The 15,824-nt window shown below is 31.4% G+C and overlaps 1 protein-coding gene across 1 annotated transcript in view; it reads right to left on the reverse strand.

The window, feature by feature from the left end:
* LOC134264426 (fibrillin-2-like) overlaps positions 1–8,698 on the reverse strand; it is a 51,601-nt gene extending 42,903 nt beyond the window's left edge. The window contains exon 1 of the mRNA XM_062746715.1: positions 7,599–8,698. Within this exon, the coding sequence (XP_062602699.1) occupies positions 7,599–8,546 (948 nt within the window). The 5' untranslated portion in view covers positions 8,547–8,698. The remainder of the gene's footprint in view (positions 1–7,598) is intronic.
* Between the last annotated feature and the right edge of the window lie 7,126 nt (positions 8,699–15,824).

Here is a 15,824-nt window from a genome sequence, read left to right on the forward strand (position 1 = left end):
CATTTTGTGATTCATTATTTAGGGTAAGATTTTTTTTCTCGTCATCTGTACGCAAAAGACGGACCTCTGTAACCTCCAAATTAGAGATATAATGGATGGCATGAAATAAGTGTCACATGGCATGTTTATATATGGCGGTTTGTCACAGTTAAAATATCTCTTGTGATAAATAAACGTTTACCAAGCAAAGTTTCACTACCTCTTAGAAAATGAAGGTTAAAACTATGTTGCTCATAAAAAGAATTGCAGTCAATGCATTCATAAGTTATTTTTAGAACTACTGTATTGTTGAAAATGAACGTTTAATTTTTAGTTAGAGACAAATAATTAAATAATGAAGGAATATTAAAATTCAGATCAAATCATATTTGTCTTCACATTATTTTTATCTTAAATTGTGTCATTTTTAATATATTTAGGATTGTGTTTTTTTATATACAAGGAAGAAGACAGTGCTTCAATCACAAGACAGTCCTAACTTCCCAATCAATCTGTCATCAGGAGCTAAAGGTTTGAACAGATAATCATTCTGTCTGCTAAATCCAATAAATCACCAGCAAAAATGGCTAGAATTTTTAGAAATCAATTGGGTGTGTCAATATTAAGACCATAATATATCAGTGAAGTACATCTTATGCAATGTTTTATTGTTATTGATATTGGTCGGGAGAACTCTTCGAAGAGTTTTTAAATAGAGATTAATAAACTTTTTTAATTTACAGCTGTGTTTTGTGTTATTTCTCAGAATTAATGTAAACGAGTTTCTTTACTTTTATTGGCAGATAAATCATCTAAATTTATATGGTATTGAAAACCAATATCTGCTTGAAAGAAATATGTGGAATAAAAAAATGATTATTCCTAAATGACCTTTTAAACAGCCGACATGGATGTCTAAAAATACTAGTAGGTGCCAGGTACCAGAGTATAGAACATCCCATGTCAATCGGTCATTACACGCACCGCGTTGTGCACCTTGTCATAATCGCGGAAATCCGTAGAAAACGGATGATAAAGAGAGTGAAGATAAAGTATTCGATCAGTGATCGATCTCAAAAATATTGTAAACAATACAAATCTATGAAGAGAGCACAAAAGCAGACGTCTGAAAATCCCAGAGGTGGAATCAGGTGCCTTAGACAAGTAAGTATTTACCGTCGACTGGACACAATTGCCGTGAGCCTTGTAAACTGATGAGGTAGACAAAACATTCAGTATAAAAACAGACGCCTAACGACTGGCATGAAACGAATCAGCCAAAAATAAGACCCAATGATGGTTTGTAATTACTAACTATGTCTTTTTATTGACTTAAGGAAGCTCTAAACACTAACAGAAACTGCTTTTTGGACTCAGAGAAAAATAAATTATATAAAGATATGCATATTGAGACATTTTCATTCATTTAGAACATGAGGTACGTGCCTTATTTGTGCAGGAAAAATATTCAAAGACAATGGACTATTTTTAAGCAGAAATCACTGTTTTACTTACATTTGGAAAATTAATGAAAATAATTAATCTAACTTCTTACTCTTGGTCTTATATAATGCTAAAAATATTATTATAAATTATGTTATTAACAGTAAATAACATTTTTTTTAATCTTACATCTAAGGGTAGATCACTCTAACTGCATAAAACTACCTTATAAATAGAGCTCTTCAGTGTGTAGTGTTTACAGCGTCCTTAAGAGTTTACTAAGTGTTGACATAAAATGATGTTACTGAAATCCCTGTAACATCAACTTGTATATCAGTAGTCATCCTTGGCTTAAAAGATAGTACTCAGAGATTGCTCTTTAGTATCAAATAAGTTTGGAGATGGAAACGCAATATGCCAGGAGATAATTCGATATTACTTCATAAGGTATTTACTAAATAAGGAAAGTTGATGATGGAGAATTTGAAATTTGTCCTACAGTTTAGTGGTTAGTTGACCATTATCAATTTTTATCAGGAAGAAACATTAAATCAGTTGTATCGAGCACAGAATTTGGCAAAATGCCGGATATTAGCAATTTGTCAATATCCTTGTATCATAAACCTATTTGTCAATAACCTACCGTGCTTGAGGTATTGCTCACATAGAAGGTGTTTTTCCATATTGAGTCAATTAGGAGTCATAAACTACGTATACAGGCAAAAAAGTAATTATTAATCATTTCTTGAATGAACTATAGAAATGAAGAACAATTTTCCGACTCAAAGTCTACCCAAACATCACAAATCAGGAGCAGAACAAACGTTGACCTCCAAGAGCATCAGAAGTAGGAACAGATACAATGGTGGAGTAGGTAGAAAATTACAATTTAGGGGGAAATATTATACACCTATTTACTGACTATGAGGACAATAGCAAGTTTATCGTCCCCCAAGACAGCAAGCTATTTCCCGAGGCGCAGCCGAGGGAAATAGTTTGCTGTCGAGGGGGACGATTAACTTGCTATTGTCCTCATAGTCAGTAAATAAGTGTTTTATTATACCGATGCTGACTTTACTTTTGTTACGTCATAATATATACGTCACAATCCGTATAAAATCAGAAGTTTTCCGAGATGAAAAGCGAGGGAAACAGAATGCTGCCGGTGAATAGTTTGATGACTATTTCACCATGGGCAGATAGCACAAAAACTATTTCACGGTAGGGGCTGTTTGGAAAAGATAGCATGTTTATTCGTCATATTTTTATATAGAACAAATTCACAGAGGTATAATAAAAAGTTATATCGAATATATATATATATATAATTTGAAAATATAGAACAGCATTCATACTCAGAAGTCCATTTAAACAACTATCAAGGTTAAAAAAAACATCAGGCGTGGGATCAGGTGCCATAGTGTACAAGTAGCTTTAAAACTAGGTTTTTAAAATACCGTATTTACTATTCCTCGTCGTACAACAGCAAGATTTCTTTGAATAAACATTTTTTCTCAACTTTAATTGTCAATTTGACCTTTGAAAAATGCCTGACTATAGAATAACTTTGCAAGACTTTGCAGAAGACTTTGTAAAATTTATTTATGTCACTGTCGTCTTTTCTTACGGTCTACGCCCATGCCCTGAGTTCACCATGTACGTATTTCTAAGGATTTTAGCGTTTAGTAATAATATGCACTTAGCTACTGCTTCAATCTTGAATATGTTTCATAACATACCAGGTGCATAAAAGGTAAAACAAGTTATTTAGTATCAAGATTTATAAGCATTTCATTAACTCATAGCAAAGTGTTTTATTATTATGTAGTAGCGAAAATCTCATCAATTTGTGTTGGAAACAATATCACACACAACAGAATAGATCGCTTTGACGAAAACGGATAACATGGTCATACCGTACAACCCAATTGACGCGACCTTGATAATAATAGAATAAAAAAATCTTTTAAATTCAAGGTAAACAAAATAAATTCAATTGTTCAAACTTTCTGATTCTTTTATCCCTTTACTCAGCGACCTTATTGTTAATGTATGACATAAAGCCAAGGTCACTATACGCCAGTTGTCATCAGCATCAGTGCGTTTGAAGTCAGTCTAGGGGACATGCCTGTCATGGAATTGTCTTGAATATTTAAATTATTTACATTTTTATCCAAAACGTAACATCTTAATACATCAAATGGATCACGTATTCCCTATTCATCAAGAATTAAAAAAAACTTATTAAAATATTCATCTTTGATTTTTTTTCTTTTACGTATCGAGAAAGATACATGTATATACCATGCCAAATACTATCTTTGAATTTTTCAGGGGTTCGTTATTTTTTTGCATTCAGTTTCTATCGTTTATTTATTTTTATATACCTTTTTATTTTTTATTATCTCTTCTTTATACTTTTACTATATTTCTCGTGAAATTGATGATAAAGCACATCCAAGTTTTCCAAGTTTTCTCTAAACAATAGACTAAGAATAGATATGCTACAAGTCAATTTTACTCTACGTTAAAAACTGTAAACAGTGAAGAAAACATTTATAGATCTAAAAAAAAAAGATAAAATGCAATATGTGAAGAAGGCATAAGAAACGGATCTCTGGAATTATAAGAGATGAGATCAGGTGCCTAAGAAGTGTGAGCATCCCTTGTTGATCGATCACATCCGCTGTGAGCCCTTTGAATCGGTCAATGATACATGGTACAATGATACAGTCGTCAATTCTTGTATAGACCAGAGGCCTGACATATAGTATAATACAAGGCAGCAAAATACGTCCCATTCATAAGTTTAATTTGCTAACAGGGTCTTTGTAACGGTCAACTAATGTTAGAATGCATGCTGACTTTAAACGAGGTTGTGGAAATTGCTGTAACATATACTTACTTTAAATATATCACATGTGCATATAAGTATTTTTGGTAATATAGATTATGAATTTGAAGATACTGACCTGTGATCATTCTAAAAATGTAAATTATATTAACAGCCTTAACAAAAAGGGCTTTGAATACAGAGGAAGGATCTGGGGCCATGGATAAGCAGTATTCCCTGTCGATCATTCACACCCATCTAAAGTATATATATTATTAAAATAAACGTAAAGAGAACAGAAGAGAAAACATATGGCTGATAATGTATATGATGAATTTGTGCTAAACAAAGTTAATGAATTATTTATTTAAATTCATCATTTATTTCTAACGCAAATGAATGCTTCATTTCTAAATAGTTACATGGAGTGCAATGCCAAAAACTTTTATTTCTAAAATGTTAAAATTTGCAACAGTATATATTAAGCTAAAATACACTTTTAAACTTTTGAGTTATGTTTTATTGTAATATCAATACTCAGTTCTCAATCTATAATGCTATGTCTAGCTGATCAATACAATTACATAGAACTCAAGGCGGTCAACGAGAGATGCTTACTCCTCCTAGGTACCTTATCCCTCTCTGTGAATTTCCAGAGGTACGTGTTTCATTCCATATTCACAAATTTGTATCGTTCATAGAATTTTGGAGATCGATCGATGTCCGTTATCTGCACCTTTTTTCATATAAATTTTCACATATCCAATTATGCCAAGTGTAACAAATGTGATGCTCCTTCATTTAAAACGAATGCTTTAAAAGGCATTCATTGAATGAAGAAATTGAATAATCTTAAATACTATTCAGGTTGAAAATATAATTTAGTCAAGTCAAATGTTTAAGGGCCTTGAACATGTTCACATTGTAAGCGTAAATCAAATTAATAGCCTATTATTATTTCGTGTATTTCTAGTGTGTTGAAATAAATTGATAAAACTAAATTACTATTCAGAGAAAAAATAAAACGATGTTCAGTTTGCGAATGTTAAAGATATAAAGATAAAATTGCTGAAGAGGTCATTTAGAGTCATTTAACTATCATTATAATAATTTAATGAGAAACATTTATCACAAATAAATAACATGGCTAGAAATGTACGAACACGGAGTCATATGGTTTTAATTTAGTTCACAAATAGATTTTGTTTTTGAATTGGTAATGAATCACAACACTTTAGATTTAAAATGAAGATATAGAAAAGTAATCACATACCAAAGTCCATTGGACCAATACAAATAATTTGAATGTTAATCTCCTGAACATCAATCGGTGCAAATCGTGTCACATAACTTTTCTAATATTTAATTTTCGTATTTATGATATACTTGATTTGTAATTAAATTATATATTAAAGAGAAAAAAACTATTAAAAATGGTGATTTACATTTCATTACATTAAAAACAATTCTTAGAAAAATAAATAAACTCATTTAACTAAATGATTATTAATTTGCTATCTAAGAGGCATCAATGTAATAAGAAGCAATTGTAAGTTAGCTAAACCATTATTTAAGTAATGTTATTAAATTGCTTACTCTGAAATATGCCAACAGTCCTTATTTTTATTATTCAAAATAACATTTTCCATTTTCATTTAAAATTAACACGTGCAATTTATAGGCATTTTGATTTTTTTTAAATGAATTATTGAAATTATTGAAACAATGCTATGCATTTACATATTTGGTACAGTATAACATTTTCCAACTTTGAATAAAATAACATAGGGTCAATAGATTCTGAAAAGAAGACTAGTTTTCTTTAAAAATTAATTTAAAAGATAAGCTTTCAAAAAACGTATAGGATAACATTATAGTATTGGCGATACATTAACCTGAGTATCACAGTCACATAATTATCTATTTTCGTTGATATACATATTTTGATAATGATGTCATTCATCATAATTAATCCCTGCTAACACTTGATCTAATTTTATATACCTAAAGGCAATGATTAGTAAAACACATAGCCTATGTTATCAAATATTCTATGATTTTAGACAATCCATATCTTAATCTATCTATCAACCTTTAAATATTCTAGACCATATGGAATGAAACATATGGAAATAACGAACAGTATTCAAGATCAAAAGTCCATAAAACAATACAAATCAGGGGCAGAGCAAACACGGGCCTCTAAAACATCTGAGGTGGGATCAGGTGCCATGGAGGAGTGAGCATCAGGGAATAATGAAAACCAATTAAAAGCACTGCAAGATATTGTCCTCAATAATGAAAAAAAAATCATAAACTTAGACCGGCAAAAGGAAATTGAATCATTTATTAGTTTCTCTTTCTATACTTGTGATTTACTGCTTCTTAGTTCAGTTTATGCTTTTGTGAAATTTATATGTCAAATTAATACATGGACTCATATCATAAAATGATAATTATTTCGCTACAAAACGTACCAACAATTTTAATTGTAATTCATTTAAACAATGATTACATTTGTAAAATAAACAATAATTTATTCAATAACATTTGATCGTTGTGAATTCATTTATTTAATCGATTACAGATAAAAGCAGTTTAATTGAAATTACATCAAAGGGGATGTCTACTCCTCTCGGGCACCAGATCACACCAGCCTCGCTTTGAAATTTCCGGGGGTACTTGTTTATACATTGATTGTGGATTTTTTTAAGACCGATCTCTGTTTATTATTTTAACCCTTTTAATCTAAGAAAATTGTGAGTAGAACTAAGCTTTGTTTATTTGTTACATAACCAGATGACTTAAGATAAACACATTTTTATTGACAAAAGTCGATTTAAAAATACTATCAGTTTCAATAAATCAATTTTTTTTAAAAAATAGGGTTAATATATAAAGAAATTTCTGTAATATTATAATATCAAAAAATTGGATCTTTAAACTTACATGGCTTTTTTTTTTTTTTTTTTTTTTTTTTTTACAATTGTTTTACTGTGCACATGTTTTGATACATAAAATGGTGGCTAACAAAAAACCTTTCAAAAGAGAATAGAAAAATATTGTTCATTGATTATTAAATTATGTTAATATATTCCATGTCTATCCTGAGTCATTCAATCTAGTTTTCACTTCTAATTAGCAATGGGTTTTTCATAACTTGATATTATCTATTAATAAGAATCATTGGGACACTGCGATTAGAAAATCTATAAATTTACAGATTATTCTTACTGAATACCTTTAATAACATTTATCACAAAACTGTATTTGCTTTGCTTGTACATGTAATACAATCTATGTTATTCTGTTTTGGGCAATAAAATAGTTATGATTATCTTACCTTGAAGACTTCTTGATCGACAGCATCATTGGGTTTATTCTTTATTTCAGTTATTTCTGTTTCCGGAGTAGATTCCACAATGCTATCAATATCCTCCGGAAAATCTCCGAATCCTAACTTCATATCTACGAGTTCCATCCATTTTGGTGGCTTATCGCGTGTAAAAGAAATTTCGGGAAGAGAATTGGATCTTGGTGCCAGGTTTTTTCCGACAGAAATCCTCCTATCCTTTAAGGATGTGTTATCCTGAAAGAACACCTGAAGTTCTTCGTCTTCCCCGGCTTCATTTTTCAGTATCCATTTTCGAACCTCGAAATCATTTTGCTTCACTTGAGGACGGGGTGCCTTGTCTAGATAGGGACAGTAATCCTTTTCAGGAATCACTATTGGATTATCCTGTATATCGTCGGTCACAATGGGAACACTTTTGGCACCGTCATCGATTGGATCGCTGTTAATTCGTTTTTTCCTCGGAGGTTTGTCAAGGTATGGACAATAATCCTTCGTTGGAATATACACATTTTCAACAAGGGGACTAGACAAATTCATACCAGCTTCCGGTAAAGAGAACGTTCTATTAAACTTAGGGATCACTTTTACTGGATTGGGTAAATTTCCTTTAAGTTTTTCGTGAATGTAATCATGATGATCCATTGCCTCATCGCCATCATTCACAATATTTTCAGACATATTTGATTTTTTAATTAATTCAGATCCATTTTCAACAGGGTCAACTTGTTTTTCAATTGAATCCAGAGAATTTTCAGTTTCGGGTTTCCTGAGCTTTCTTCTCAGGTGGGAATCTAATAAGGTTCGCCACTTTGGTTTTCTTGAGACACTTTTCTCCTCTGAAATTTTACGTGTGATCCATTTTCGCCAGACAGACCCGAATTCTTTTTCCTGATCAGTTGGCAAAACCTTGATTTTCTGGAGATCTTCGTCATCCATCACTGCTCAATTTATGTGTATTCTATATTGTTTTACAACATTATGTTAATTAAAGTAATGCGTCAATCAAAGATGAATTGAATGCAGTCATTCTAAAGTCTTCGAACACATTTCTCGACACGTTTTATTAAACTGTTGCAGAGCACCTTATATACAACACGACATCCAAGTACAGTTTATAATAATAACTTCTAAAAGAAAATTTCCATGTACATAATTAATTACACAAGTACGTTGTTGCTACAAAGTCCTGTCAAATAATGTTAAACCAACGTGTTAGGAGAATATACAATTCCTATGTACGTTTTGCATAATGAATATTTGCTTTATAATCTCAAAAGGTAACAAAGAGAGAGCTGACCAGTACACGGTACATAATGTGTCAATCACAGTTTCCACGCCTGTTCTAGGCACATCATCGTTCAAAAGAGCATTTAAGATTCAATTTTATGCTCTATTAAGAACGTCAACATTAAAAGTCTAAAGATAACATGACTTTATTTCTATTGTATAATTTTTGAATAGATTATGTTGCAATGTATTGTAATTCTCATTCAGGTTTTTAAAACTAGATATTGCAAATGTGTTAATAATAATTTATGAAATTATTCATATATACACAATTCAATTAGAGATATGAATTTGAATTATATATCTGCACTAGATTTTTCGTTAACATAGCAACACGATCATGTAAATAGACTAGCATAGCAGATGGTGCGAAAATGCATACCAAAAAGTCATAAAAATATTTGAAATTTAATCACTGAAATCATTCTACGAATAGTGTAAACTTAACAATAAACTGCAATAGTCATTAAAAATTTTAGATAATAAAGGATAACTAATAGAAAGAAATATTTGTTTAAAAAACTTAATTTTTGTTTGAGAGGTTAAAGAGGGATTATTGTCTGGATCCTGACTAAAAAATATTCAGAATATAATTTCTAATATTTTTATATATATATATATATATATATATATATATATATATATATATATATATATATATATATATATATATATATATATATATATATTTAGATGTAATTGATTTTTAAAAATGTAATTTATTTCTTTTCTCTTTATAATTTAAAAATTCAAATATGAATGATAAACTGAGTTCAAAATCTTTAATGGAATATATTTGGTGAAAACGTGGCTAATGAAAAATCTCAATTTACGTTTTTTTTTATTTGTAATTTTACAGAACAATAAATTAAATAAAAATTTTGAAAACAATTCAAAATTTCAAGAATATTTCCAATTTTGTATGTGTTTTGGGGATTATAAAGTTTAAACTAATTCCCACATTTATGGAGGTGGAGGGCTGCAAATACTTGTATACTTAAACTTGGCACTCATGGGCATTGAGCATTGAGTCATTTTTGTCAACAACTACTGCGACATGGAACCTCAGTTTATACGGATTCATCCGCAGGACCGGTCTCCACGCGTCCCAAAGTAGAAACGAACTATCACTTCTTTACTCCGTGACTCTAGAGCAGACGCTCAAACAAATGTGCTACGCGTACGAAACATTGATTCTTAAGTTTATTAAGTATTGATACAAACACTTATCCAAGAGTTAATGACCACTCACTTTGATATGACAATTGAAAGTAAAAAAATATTTTTGATTGAATAATTTCAGATTTACTAGCCAATCAAACGCTTATTTATTATTTGTTTTTTATGTTACCTGGATGTCTCTATTCAAATACTTGTAAATCCGGTTTCTTTAAGGCTATCCATGCGTGTTCGAACAATGCAGTTTTCAATTGTATTCACGTCAATGTTGGCATGAGCTTAACTGATAGGGAAAAAAGTTACAAGTTTTGTGCAACCATGCCTCGTCAAAAACTATCGGATGCTGAATGTTGGCAGGCTGTTGGAATGGTAAGAACTGGAATGACGTATAGGAGGGTTGGCGATCACTTTAATGTCAGTCAAACCGTAATTTTGCGTCTGGTACAGCGCTGGAGAAGAACTGTTTCTGTGAATGAAGCAACAAGATCTGGAAGACCCCGAAAGACCACAGAAAGGGAAGATAGACTTCTAAAAGGACTTGCTAAACGGAGTCCTTTTGACACTGCAAACACGCTGAGAAGCAAGTAGAACACCCAAGCTCGAATCAGTAAAAGCATAGTCAACAGGAGGTTTAACAAAGAACGAATGCGACCATGTCGGCCAATAAAACGTCCACTCTTATCCCAGAGACACAAAGAAGCAGCATAGGAGGTGGAACATTCGGTCATGGCAGAGAATACATTGGTCAGATGAAAGCCGATTCTTGCTTCACCCAGTAGACGGCATGGTTCGATTATGGAGACATCCAAACTCTGCATACAAACAACAGCATGTATTGGGAATGAAGGCCGTTGGTGGAGGCGGTGTAACAGTATGGGGATGCTTCTCTTTGCGATGTGAACTGAAGCTGCAATTTCTTGATGGCAACTTAACTGCTCAAAAATATAGGGACAACATACTAAGCCCATTAGTTGTGCCTCATTTCGATGATCATTCATTAGCAATTCGACCTGTACTCATAGATGATAACGCTAGACCTCATCGGGCCCGAATAGTTCAAGACTATCTCAGCCAAGAAGCCATTGAAACCATGCCTTGGTCCGCCATGTCCCCAGGTATGAATCCAATTGAACATATGTGGGATTATCTTGGTCGTAGAATCAATCAGAGGACCCCAAGATGTGAAAACGTACAGGAATTGAGAGACGCTTTAATTCAGGAATGGAGACAGTTCCCCCAAATCGGCTACGACGACTTGACCACAGTATGAGAAGGCGTGTGAAAGAACTGTACAAAAGTCGTGGTGGATATACACATTATTAAATATCCATGCTTATAAAATGTTGAAAATTAATGACTCATTAAATGCCAATAATGTTAAACATGCTTATTGCTAGCAACTTTTGTCAAAAACAAATTAAAGTGAAACTTTGAATTCTTCATTTTTTTTACTTATATTCCTTTCTTTGGAAAATGTCAATTGCATAAAACAAATTAATTATCAGATGATTTCGAAACATGCATTGACTAAGGAAAGTATAGATCTACTTAGATTTTAAAACGAAAATTGAAATATTTAATTGGATAGGTCTGTGTTAATGAAATGTTCAAAAAAAATTCACAAAAAGAGTGATGGTACTTAACTTTATAGTAAGTGTATATATTGATTTTCAAAAAATCTTTAATCTTTCTCTAATGATCAGTACATATTTGAGCAAAAAATCAGTAAAAAAAAGTCTTTTTTCTGACTAAACGGTAAAAACGTATTTTTAAAACTTTGTATCTTTATATGACTATCTTAACATATTTGACAACAAGAAAAATTTTAATATACAAAGCACATGAAATAACATAAACCTGAAGTCCTCTTCAGATCTATGAGAAATAACGTATATTCCTTAATAAAGGAAAACAGAGGAAATTCGAATTAACTTATATCCATTTAATTTATATTATTAATGAAAATTTATTGGTAACGTTTGAAAAGTCCTATATTGTAAAATCTTTCAATGTCCCCTCCCCCTAAAAATAATATCTATAAAAAAAAAAGGCATAACATAATTGACAACAATATTTTTTTTCAAGATGAGAACGAAAAAGGTGTTGACCTTTAGATGACCTTGTTATTTAAATAAAATGGTCCCGGATCCCTCTTTAAAAACGAGCGTCATTTTAAACATTATTTAAGCATTTTATTTTCATTTTTTAATATTTGTTATTGGAATGGTTAGCATAAAACGGTTTTTTAATACAGCGTCATAGTGTAAAGAAAAAAAAAAGATGTTGACGCAAACAAATAAAAAAGGTGACGATAACCAACAATGATTTAATTCAAAACATCTATAAACAATGCAATTCTTTGAAACCTAAATGTTATTTTCCTTAAACTAAACATAAAAAATTAGTAAATTTTTGAATGTCTTCTATATAATAATCAATTTTGCTCTAAATGAAAATTTAAATTGAAATTAAAGCATTGTGTCAATAAGTAATATTTTAAAATGTATATTGATATATGCAATTCAAAAAAAAAAGTCAGGACAGATCCAAAATTCTTGAATATTAGTATTTGTTAAAATTACTAACTTAAATTGGTAATTTAACAAAAAAAAGCATTTACTAGTAGAAACATTTACAATGCAAAACGTCCTAATGGATGTGAGGTATCTTACAAAAGACCGAACATAATTTGAAAATAAACACCATGTTGTGTGAGTCTAAACTTTGGCAATAAAATGTAAAGCGTGGAAAAAAATTGATAATTAGAATTACAAATTGCAATCTTCCATTGTACGTATTTGTGGTGAACGTCTTCGAAATCTATAACGTTGCTTGCATATCCAGCTCTAACCTTTATTCATAATTCATAGAGGTCACCTTTAATAATTCTTTGCAAAAGCAGCATAAAACGAAATTTGAAATTCAAATAAGCTGAAGCCTCAGTGCAAGTGAATTTCTAAGAGAAAAGGGGCTGACCTACGACGGCGTTTGTTGTTTTTATGTCCTTTCCGTGGTTAGGGATAGCAATGATAGATGTAAGGTTTACTTTCAAGTCACTCATTTTGACCATCCCAATCCGACTTTTAAATGAAAAACAGATATAAATTAAAATTTTGACAGGATTATTTACATATGATTAGTTCGCCATATAATTGAAATCATAAACCGAATTCTTCAGTTTATAGACATTGTCTGAAAAACAAGCGACTTCAGGAGAATAGTTTATCATACATGCTTCAAGAAAGTGGGTCTAGATGCATTTTGTGTTTCGAGATGTTCTGATATTATTAGATTTCGTTTAAAAAATGATTTTCTTGTTGAATAACACTTCTGATTGCACAAGTATTCTGAAGTTAATATTATTTCTAATTGACAACATTTTTGTGTTGTTGTTTTTAGACCAGACCTTCAATCTGCTGGAATTCCAGTGGGTTCCATAATTAGCAGACTTTAATTGTATTCCTGTGAAGCAGAATTAATTCAAAGTCTTATATACATGAGAAGAAAAATAAAACTTTCTGTGGCCTTCAGCTCGACATTTAGATACTTGTATATATCGAAGATAAGGTATTGTAATTTCCATTCATATGTCGACTTGATATTTCCCTTTGAGCTTGAAATAAAAGATACCACAGAGTCTGACATATCTATTTCATATTTTACTAGGAAAAGACGTTAATCGTAACCTAACAACAAATTAAAGCTTTATGACAAACACGATGACTTCAACTTTTCAATCTTCAGCTTCCCTTACTTATGCCGCAATATACACCGTATCCTTATCACCTGCATATGGGGTTTATATCTCTCTGTTGATTCGATACGCAAAGCACGCTGTACTTATGAACAAATTATAAAAACGATTCAACTATTGTAAAGCATGTTGATGAAACAAGGATATCAAAAGTGTCGTTTCAAGTCATGATTATTCCAAGTTTTATGGTCAATACAACCTAATATAAAGTCAAATGCTAACTTAGGTTTTAATACTAATTGTAATGCCATTATTTCGACTACACTGATTGCTATGGAATTTTCTATTTTCCTCCAACAGAACAAGGAGCACACGGCGATTCTGGGAAGTTGGCATGAAACCTGGACCCCGGAAACTCCAGCAGTTCACGCCTGCAGTGCACCCTATGTACCAAATATTGATCGATAGGCAAAACGATAATGATAAAATGCCTCAACCAAAGTACGACCAAATGATAGCTTATTTTTGTTAACGAGGTCAATATAACGTCCATAGAATGTAGGTACGAAATGCTGACTTTGAGGATTTTGAAATCTCTGTTGCATCAACTTAGCCTACTTCAGTTTTAAAATTGATCGGACTCAAAGTTTGCTCTTGAGCTTAGAATAAGCTGAACGACGTATGAACCTAAAGCAGATGATAGCGGATTATTACTGAGTAAATAGGGGAAGCTGACCATGAAAAGCGGAAGTCACCTATTTATATAAATTAGTTGGTTAAACATTTGTTTTGAAATATTAAAAATATTTGATGTAAATTTGCATGTTCACATTAAAAGATACTTTTGGAAGAAATATCTGGAGATAACGAAGAGAATTCGACCTCAAAAGTCTATAAAACAATACAAAATAGAAGCAGAGCAAACAGGGACGATATAATCGGACAAAACGTCACACGTAATATAAAAGAATCTTTACTTATATGGTCTTCAAAATTTCATATCAAAATGTTGTAAATTGTTATCAATTTTGAGTGATTTTCCAGAACATATCATTAAGTCACGGAGCAGCAAAATCTTCTACGTCACAGGCATTATAAAAAATATGTGATTGAGCTTTCATTTTCTCAACATTTTCCCAAGAGTACCTGTACAGTTTGAGTTACCTTATCTACACATCCAAACACCATTTCTTGTCAAGCTTAATAACTATTTAACAAGTAAAGAATATTCTTTTTTGTTTAAAGACCAAAAACTGCAGGTATTTTTTAGATATAGTGTGATATTTGTGACTCTTAATCACGTTCTTTACAGTCCGGATCAAGTTTTCGTCGATAATCTTCTTCCCGTCCTCCCGTATAGCCTTTTTACAGAGGTCTAACGGTCTAAAATTTTAATTTGCTATTTGTGGACGAATGTCACGAATACCCTAGTTTACTACAAGTTTTATTATGCATATTTTAGATCTATGTTGGCGATATCTCGAGCATTAAACATAATTTAACAAAAGTGTGTCAATTCAGGAGACGTCAAAAATTTTCACAGTCGTTTTCACGGGAATGTGCACCAGAAAAATCACTATCTCTCTCTCTCTCTTCAAATATCACGTCAGAAATATAAATACATAATAATAGAACAATTCAAAGATACATTTGAGAAAATTATGAGAAATATCGCGAATTATAGAAAATTAATGAGTTAAATTTTTGGATTCCGCATGCTTTTGCTTCAAATGTTTTGTCGTGCTCCGTACCTCTCCATCAGCGATATCAACATACTGATAATTTTAGTAGAATTTTTTAAAATACGAAAATATTGCCCAAAATTTATTGGAATCTTTAAGATACATATTTCTCTGTGAAATTTCATAACTATATGACGTCTGTAAGAGTAAATAATAGCACAGTCCGCGTAATTTTTGAACGGCCCTCGTATTTTTGCTGTCAAAGTCATTGTATCGACACAGAACTGACGAAATGATGACTTGAAACGAAACTGCTGATATTCGTTTCATCAACTTGCTTGTCAGTAATTTACCTCATTTTAGAAATTGTAC

This window comes from Saccostrea cucullata, unplaced genomic scaffold (assembly GCF_032062105.1).
Source record: "Saccostrea cucullata isolate Sc308-1 unplaced genomic scaffold, CSIRO_AGI_Scuc_v1 ctg844, whole genome shotgun sequence".
Lineage (NCBI taxonomy): Eukaryota > Metazoa > Mollusca > Bivalvia > Ostreida > Ostreidae > Saccostrea > Saccostrea cuccullata.